Below are 9557 nucleotides of genomic sequence, written 5' to 3' on the forward strand. Positions count from 1 at the left end.
GACTCCAGAGCAGTGCCCCAGTGTGGTATCCCTCCTGTCTGAGAGTTACAACCCACATGTCCGCTGTGGAGCAGCAATGGCTCTGGGGATCTGCTGCGCTGGCACTGGATACAAGGTGAGTTTATTTGTTCACAATCATTCATTCTGTAGCCATGGTACACATTTTGTTTAGTAGGAAACGTTTATTGCTTATCATTTATTATGCATTAATATATTGTCCATAAATCACAAATAGTAGTAAATAATTTTTTTTGACTGGATGCGTGCACGCTCACAGGAAGCAATAAACCTGCTGGAACCCATGACCAATGATCCAGTCAACTATGTGAGACAGGGAGCACTCATCGCCTCTGCCCTCATCATGATCCAGCAGAGTGAAGTGACCTGTCCCAAGGTACACATGCAGCATTATCAATCACAACCTCTTTTCACCTGTATAATGCAATGCTTTTCTCTTAAAGACTGTTCACTATTTTTTACATTTTGTAATCATTTTTATTAAGGCATGGTTCATCTTATTGCTGGTTGGTTCTGTTTGTTTGTTTGTGGGTTTTTTTTAGTGTACCCACTGAACAGGATTTATAAGTTTAAATCCCAGCACTACCAAGCTGTTGCTGCTGAGTTTTCATATCTATGAACTGGCTCAGATCAATTGACTGCTTAGTTGTATAAGGGAATCTGCCAGATGCAATAATTGTAATGTACGTCAATGTAAATGATCTGTAAATATAGAAATATTTGCTCTGAACAATCGCTTTAATATAAAAGTTTTGAAGCTGCACTACTGTCAGAACTGTTGTTACTAAAAAGTAATTGATACCAGAATCCAGAATTTAGCAGCACTATTTATTTATTTGCTTTCATTATAATTAATTTGTATTTATTCATTCATTTTTAATTTCTTGGGGTTTTTTTTTGTTTGTTTGTTTGTTTTTTTTTACATTTTACAGAAAGAAAAAAAAATCAAACACACCAGTTGAGCATCTGTTGAGAGTTAGTGCAGGAAACAGCACAGTTTCAAAATTGGGAGATTTATGGAATGAAACATGGGCCTGTGCCTCCGACTTGGCTCATTTTCTACTTGTGTTTTGGAGACAGCAATAAATAAATAGCGCACCAGCATCTCGCTGTTGATTGGTTCTATGCGTTTATTACTCTTTACTAAAGAGGTATTATTTTCGAAAGGTTTATGGACAAAACAAAAGTAGAAATTACTTCCAGAATTAAATCTGGAGAAAGAAAATGGCAAATGTATTACATCCAGATCTAACCCATGAATATTCATTATAAACAATTGATCTGTATATTTCTACTCTATAAAACTGCATTGAATTTCAGTTCTAGCAGTTTTAGTGAGGTTTTTAGTGCACCAATTTTCCAGACATTTTACAGCATAATAAACAACAAGCATTACAGCTGTATTAAAACGCTTATAACCACATTAAAATTTAATGTGCAGTTTTTGTGGTGTGTTTAAAAATGTGTGTTTCCACCATGATCTGTGATGAATAAACTTTTTGCTGAATGTGTTCCAGACAAGAGTTCAGTTTCATTTTCTGTACTTGGATTAGTCATAAAAAAAAAAAATTTAGAGGGTGTGGCCGAAATGTTTTCATTATTGATTTTTACCTACAGTGAAATATATTTCAGTGGTTTAAAACCATAGCGATAATTCAATCCAAATTTTTTTTTTTCTTTGGTTGGAAGGTATCGGTAATTTTTTTTTCTTATCAAGGCACTTGAAAGTAGTGCAAAAGTAGTGCAAATTATTGGTTTAGTTTTTAGTTTAGTATTTTAGTTTAAATATCTTTGCAGAGACTCTACTAGTGGACAGTTAATTTAAACAGATGAAAATAGTAAATCATTTTTTTTCCTTTTATGTCACATAATAGTGAAAGCTGTAACTTTACGTATTCTGACATCTTCAAGACAGGAGTTTATTCTTTGTGGTTTCATAATGGCAATTTAATACTTGGTTTCTGTTTGTAGGTTAATCAGTTTAGGCAGCTGTATTCCAAAGTGATCAACGATAAGCATGATGATGTCATGGCTAAATTTGGAGCCATTTTGGCTCAGGGCATTCTGGATGCAGGTGAGTACTGAAATTTTTTTTTTTTATTAATATTAAATGAAAAAATGTATATATTTCCACCACTTCACATTCCCCCATCCCAACCCCCCCATCAACACGGTCGTTTAGCAGGTTAGAGATCGCATCTCGTAAATCAGAAGTGTGTTGACCTTCACACTCATGAATACTTGAGTGTTTCACAGTGTGCATGTTTGGGTTGCTTCTCTGTAATCGTGTTTAATGTCACACACCGTTTAACGATCTCCACTCCTGCCGCAGCGTTCTGCTCTCATTAATGAGGAATTTTCTGTTTGTCAAACCTCTCAGACGAGCCTCAAGCCTGTTGTGCGTTCAGCTCTGTCAAATATCCCGGCTCTGGTTCTGGACTCGGCGGGAACAGAACCATGTCCGGAGATCTGGCACTTCTCACAATCCGTCTCCTTTTTTTTTTTTTTTTTAATATTGGCCCTGAGAAGCAATCGCATCAATAAATAGACTTGAAATTTTCACATCTGGAGCTCTAGATTAATTTTTTTTTTTTTTTTTGCGAGAAATCAATGTGCATATAATCAGATCCATAAAATGTAGTGATTCTCGAATTTGGTAGCTTTCTCTGTGATATCGAAGTAGCAAACTCCACTTGGTAGCTCTTTGGGATTGTTTTGTTTGTTTGTTTGTTTTTTTAATCCATTTTGTTAGGTTTATGTTGCAGTATGTGCAAATGACAGCAATGCTCAATCCCGAGAACAACAAATTCATAAATGAAGATTTATAAAATTCTTGTTTTATATCTTAATCAAATGCATGTTACACAATTCACAACTAAATAATATATTTTGCTGATGTTTTGTTCAAAAAAATTGCATGCTTATTAGTTACTGATTCTTTCTGGTTAATGTCACATTTTGTTTAAAAAAAAAAAAAAAAAACTGCATTGATTGGTTGCAGATGTGATTTGTGCTGATTACAGCTGCATTTGGTTTAAAAAAAAACTGAACTCTGGTTACTTGCAATATAATCCTAACTAAAGGCAAGTCAAAATGTTGACTTATAAGACACTGAAGCAGGAAACATTTACATGATTTAAAACACCCTGTCGAAGTCTCCCTATTGTCTCATCCACTTTGGTTTGAGACAAAGTGAAAGTTTTTTGTATAGATTGCAGTTTGTCACTTTTCTTTTGTTCACAGAATAATGAACAGATCCACACCTCTTCCCTTCCCTCACTCTTTTCAATATCCATTTCCCTCAAGAGGGGAAGGACTATTATTCTATTATATCTCTCCTCGCCATAACTCTAACCTCGATCTCTACAGCATCTCTCATTAACGCGTAAATTCGGTATCAGGAGCTGGACAGGAAGCTAATTTTCACTGCCCCTCAGATCACCATTCTATTGTTCAACTAAAATGTTCTGCCTGTTTCATCCATTTGAAGGAGGGATCGTGCTGTTTGAGCCATTATAAATAAAATACTTCTATGAAAGTGTTTTACTTAAAACGCTTTCTGATAACCAACCCAAGAGCGTTTAGAGTCTGAATATTTTCTGATCCTTTTCAAATCTTGGAAGATGAAGGTTGATCGGTTTCCTGAATTGTATCTTAAACCAGTTCTTCTCTCTGTGTCCGTAGGTGGCCGGAACGTGACTATTTCTTTGCAGTCTCGGACCGGACACACGCACATGCCGTCCATCGTGGGTCTGTTGGTGTTCACCCAGTTCTGGTTCTGGTTTCCACTGTCTCATTTCTTGTCTCTGGCTTTTACTCCCACCGCCATCATTGGCCTCAATAAGGACCTGAAGGTAAAAGTGTCATGTCCTTGCTAACCATGTTTTGGTATTTTTGTTTTTAAAAAAATTAAATAAAGTCCCTTATGTCCATATACGTACACACGCACATATTATTTATATTTATAAAAATATATATATATATATATATATATATATATATATATATATATATATATATATATATATATATATAACATGTAAAAAAACACACAAACATCTGTATTACTGTATTATATATATAATTTATTTAAATAAACATTTTACATTTGTTAAAAGTCATTTGGGTAATACAGATGTTTGTGTGTGGTGTGTGTGTGTTTTTACATGTAATTTTCCAAATATATATTCTACTTAATTGTTTTGCTTATTTCAGCATACTTTAACAGATGCCTTCATTCCTTCCATTCTTCATTTATTCACTTCCCCCATATCTGGAATTGTTCCTGCTGGTTACCATAAGGGTTACTAAACCCTGTAAATAAGAACTGTACCGTTTCCAACTTGATATCGAGTGATATAGAAGTACTTTCCTGAGAATCCTCACACTGTCAGAATGACAAACGTACGTATCCAGAGTAGCTGTACTGTAAGAAGTGGTGAGGTCAGGCGGTTATCTGTTTCAGAACACACCTAGTAAGATTCTGAAAGTTTTTAAGCAGGAAATATCAAAATGATTTACAATGTCATGCAAACTCACCATTGTCTTGTCCACTTTGAGTCAAGACAAATTAACCACCCAAAAATGTTTCTAAATGTTCTACCATGACTGATGTTACTATTGTCACTTCTTTTTCATCCTTCTGTGACCTCAGCTAATTTACTCTAAGCACCTCCAGTCCCCATCAGGTAGTCAATAAAGTGAATAAAGAGGTATAATCTGCTAAACAAATGCAGAGTAGTACAGCAAACTCAAAAGCTTCCATTTATTTTTTTTTTTTACTTTATCTTAAAAAAAAAAAATAGAAACGTTGCTTCATGTCTTTATAGACAGATTTTTTTCCCCTTATATTTCCATATGATTGTAATGTTTTAAAATGACTCTCTGCATTGAACTCATTACTGTAATATGTAACAACCATGACAACCATAAAATAAGAAAAAAAAATAAAAATACATAAAGAATAAGATATATACCTTTATTCATCCCACAGTGGGGAAATTTCTTGTATATAACAATATAAGAATCTGAAAGTTTGCATTTGAAATACACACGCATACATTCCAATAGGTTCATGCATATGTATTACATATCATTACATATTCGTGAGACTGTGGTGAATTTATTAAATTTGTAATTCAATTATTCAGAATTAGTTAATGAATTGATTAAGCTTTAATAAATAAGCTTTTTTTGAGGGATGATCCAGATCTGATATAATTTATCTTAATTTATACATTTTTTATTTAAAAAATTTTGTTAGCGAAGTCAAAATCCATATTCAAGCCTTTGCTCCCATCATTCATTCATGCATGGACCTTTGGTCAGAATTCACAAATGGTATTTTTGAGTAAGTTCAGTGCTGTTTGAACAGTGTTGTGGTGTTATAATTCTTTGTTGTTGTTTTTCTTTTAGATGCCAAAAGTGCAGTACCGGTCCAACTGTAAACCGTCGACCTTTGCTTATCCTCCAGCCCTGGAAGTCCCTAAAGAGAAAGAGAAGGAGAAGGTAATGGAATTTTTCAAATCTGGAATTTGCCTACATTAGAACTGTATGAAGCATTTCAGTATTTACAAATTCATATTGCTATAGAATTGTGGATTCTGGTTGATCAGAAAGTGTAGTTTGGTTTTCTGTAACAGCAGCTCAAACACTGTAGCTTCACATCACAGGATTATTTATAATTACATACACATACATGCATTTGCAATAGAACACTTAAGAATATGCTGTTGTGAGAAAATAATCATGTTTGTGTTTGTAGTAATTCTGTGCTATTATTTTGCTGTAAAGGTATGACACAGTGGTTGTATTGTTTTGTGGCAGCATTATATCCTGATAAAGTCCTAAAAGATACATTTTTCCAGGTTTCTACTGCTGTTCTGTCCATCACTGCTAAAGCCAAGAAGAAGGAGAAAGAAAAAGAGAAGAAGGAGAAGGAAGAGGAGAAGATGGAAGTGGTGGGTTTATTCATGTTTAGTCTCTTTCATGTTCCTGATAGCCTACCTGAAAGAGCGTGATGAGAAAACCCTATACTGCATCCAGAAACCAAAAACACTTAAACGCAAAACTGGTTCTAATTTGTGTGTGTGTGTGTGTGTGAATGTACATTGTCTGTCAGAAGTTTATCAACCTAGTCCTTTATGGTTTTTAAAACACAAGCATGTTTCTTTTGTTAATATGTAACAAACTAGAATTGGACAGTGAATGACTGGAAGAAAGTTGTGTCCAAATTTGACATTTTTGGGTTTTTAACAGAAGAACTTGTTTAACAGATGAGGTGCTACCAAACTGCCCCACACTCTGTCAAACATGAAGGTGGAAGCTTAATGGTTTGGGGTTGTTTTGGAGCAAGGATAGTGGGAGACTTATTTTAGGTGAAAGCAACTAAACCAACATGGCTACCATTTCATACTTCTTCCCCATGTAATTCCATCTGGACTGCGGCTCATTGAATCCGACTTCAACGTAAAACAAAACAATGACCTGAAGCATACATCCAAACTGTATAAGCGTTATTTAGAGAGTTAACAGTCGGCTCGAGTGTTCTCTATCATGGAATGGCCTGCTCAGGCATCGCACCTAAATCCTATTTAACTGCTCTGGGATGAACTGGATTGCAAGGTCAGAAGGAAATCTCCAACTAGTAAAGATCACCTCTGGCAAGTTTTGCTAGAGGCATGACAAGTATTTTAGCTGAATGTTTAGAGAGACAAACTGTCTAAATGCTAAGTGTGTGTAAAGCTGTTCTTTATTTTTTGATGAAAATAAAGTTTAATGTCTGTAGCCATTAAATGACCTATTTTGCTGCATGTTAAACAAAAGGAACATGCATGTGCCTAGTCTATGAGATTAGGATAGTACGTTAGATCAATAGATCAGTGTTTTAATGTGTGGTGTTCTGGTGGTTTGTTTCACTATAGGAGACGCAGGAGGCTGAAAAAGACAAGAAAGAAGAGGAGAAGGAGAAAGAGAAGGAGAAGAAAAAAGAGCAGGAGCCCAATTTCCAGATGTTGGAGAATCCGGCAAGAGCGATGCCGGCACAGCTCCGAGTGCTAACCATGCCTGAGACCTGTCGCTATCAGCCATTTAAACCAGTAAGACACACACACACACACACACACACACACACACACACACACACACACACACACACACACACCCAGCCAGCTAGCCATTTTCACCAAAACATTACAGACCCTTAACATAACTGGCCCATAAAGCCTTGGATGTGAGCCTGCTGTAAATATTTGATAGTTTTTTGCTGCAAATAATGAGAACGACGCAGCCCAGAATTGCAGAAGAGTACAACGACACCGTGCTAATGTCTTCAAATAAACACTGCAAAGATGTCGCCTTTTGGACACGTTCCAATTTTGTATCGCAAGGCCATTTATTTTCTTTTTTTTTTTTTTTTTTTTTTTTATAAATAATGTTTATATGAACAAAAACATTCAGGGCTTCACCTTCCTGTAGTGTTCGTGACTCAGCAGTGCTTGGAGCTCCTCCTGATGGCAACCATGTTTGTTTTAAGCCCACTTATCCCCTGCGCTGCAACCTGATTGGTCCAATGGTTTCAAACGTGCAAATCACTTCCTGCATTAATTTTATTTTATTTTTTTAATTGAATGAACATCAGCACTGTAGTGAAAATCACACTGGATACTTTAAATCTGGGTATGTCAATATTGATTTTTTTATTTTTTATATTCTATTTCTATTTATATGTTGGAAATTTGTAAAAAAAAAAAAAAAATTCGCTGCATGTCGTTCTCTGTATGAATGAGTTTGCCATTTTGCCATTTCAAAAAACACACACATGCACTGGCTACATCAAAACGCCATAATGCTAATGTAGGAGGCGGAGCTTTCCTAATCTAATAGGTGAGTAGAGCTGTCTTCTGAACCTGATGTCAAGATCATCATTAGATTGTCCGAGACGTCACTTTAATGTGAGGAGATATATAGAATAAAAAAAGAAAAATCCCAGAGAGAAAGAAAGAGGCAAAGTACAAAATACTTTTGTCTTCAAATTAATTTTGTCTCTCTATTACTCTGGCTGTCTCTTGCCATATTTCCCTGTTTGTTGTCCTCTTTTTCTCTCTGCCTTTCTGTAAAAAAAACATCCGATCTTATTAGAATCTTTCCTCTTCAGCTCCACACAGGTGGTATTATCATCCTGAAGGACACCAGTGAGGAGGAGGAGGAGCTTGTGGAGCCAGTCTCCGCCCACGGGCCTAAAATAGAAGAGGAGGAGCAGGAGCCTGAGCCCCCAGAGGCCTTTGAGTATATAGACGAGTGAACATTGTGTTGGTACGTAGAACCCAAGTTTACACCAGGATCCATTTCAGATCAAAGTTAATCTGCATCTTCATCTATATCCTCCTCCTTTCACAGGTGCAGCGGCCATTCGTATCTCAACATGCTCCTCTTTATATCTTACATGATCCCTCTTATTTTATACGTTCTTCTGTCCTCCTGGTTTCGCTGTCACACGGCGAGTCTTTACTGTTATTTTCTGTCAATACAATAAAAGGAAATCTCCCCCTGTGATCTGGGATCTCGCGTATTTATTTCTCCACACGTCCGAAACATCATTTTCTGAAGCGTTTCTCTTTTTAATTGGTTGAATTTTACAACCCAGAACTTGTAAGTTGTAATGTGCGATTTTGAGACTTTTACATGAGAAGGAAAATTATGATGATTTCACAGTTTGATTCACTTTTTCTATCAAGAAACACTTTTTGTGTGTCTGCGCAAGAAATGAAGAGAACTGGGAGAATGAGAATATAGAGAAAGGAATGAATGGAAACCAAAATGGAAAAGAAATACAAGAATAATTGGCAAACTTTTAGTTAAAAAAAAAATTATAATAAAGTGATGTTTCTAAAGCCAAAACTCTAATCAATCAGTATTTTTTAAAAAAAGCTGGCCTTTTTGTCAATGTCAGTCTCTGGTGTGTCATTATCATTAATATTATTTCTAATGTTATTAGGTACCTGATTGTTTTAAAGCTTTTTCTGTGATTTAACATCTCATGTTGCAAGTAAACAAGCTTACTTCAACTCTACTATGAAATATTCTTGTGTAATTGAAAAAAATAGCTTATATCATTGCAGGAAATTCTTTTAGCGTTCCAGCTGATCCACTGGAACCTGGTTAACACATATAAAACCAAACCACATGTGAAGGGTGTGCTTCTGATCAGACATGGAGTGGTGGGGGGAAAAGTTAAAATAGTTTTCATATGATCCAGATTGTATTTAAAGTTTGGATTTAAATTGATGTCGTTTTCCTGTAAGACACTGCACACACACTTTAACACACTCCTTGGCTGTTTCCTATAAAAGGGAAGATTTTTGAGTGAAGCAGTGATTTCCCGGTCGTCTTTACAGTAAGGGTGGGATGCACAGACACTTTCAATGTGAGGCGGAAAAATAACTGCATTTGGAAGAAAGAAAAAACTCTTCCTGTTTGAATCTTTATGACTTCCTCGTGTTGGAACGATGAGCAACAATTCTGACATTTAAAGCATTTCT

The 9557-nt window shown here is 35.7% G+C and overlaps 1 protein-coding gene across 2 annotated transcripts in view; it reads left to right on the forward strand.

Annotated features, from left to right (window-relative positions):
- Positions 1-8571, forward strand: part of psmd1 (proteasome 26S subunit, non-ATPase 1) — a 34674-nt gene extending 26103 nt beyond the window's left edge. For both annotated transcript variants that reach the window (XM_046857618.1, XM_046857619.1), the window contains exons 17-25: positions 1-115; positions 278-394; positions 1990-2092; positions 3703-3872; positions 5434-5526; positions 5886-5978; positions 6942-7115; positions 8174-8331; positions 8416-8571. In XM_046857618.1, coding sequence (XP_046713574.1) covers positions 1-115; positions 278-394; positions 1990-2092; positions 3703-3872; positions 5434-5526; positions 5886-5978; positions 6942-7115; positions 8174-8320 — 1012 coding nt within the window. In that variant the 3' untranslated portion in view covers positions 8321-8331; positions 8416-8571. The remainder of the gene's footprint in view (positions 116-277; positions 395-1989; positions 2093-3702; positions 3873-5433; positions 5527-5885; positions 5979-6941; positions 7116-8173; positions 8332-8415) is intronic.
- The last annotated feature ends 986 nt before the right edge of the window (positions 8572-9557 follow it).

The sequence above is a fragment of the Silurus meridionalis genome, chromosome 9 (assembly GCF_014805685.1).
Source record: "Silurus meridionalis isolate SWU-2019-XX chromosome 9, ASM1480568v1, whole genome shotgun sequence".
Taxonomy (NCBI): Eukaryota; Metazoa; Chordata; class Actinopteri; order Siluriformes; family Siluridae; genus Silurus; species Silurus meridionalis.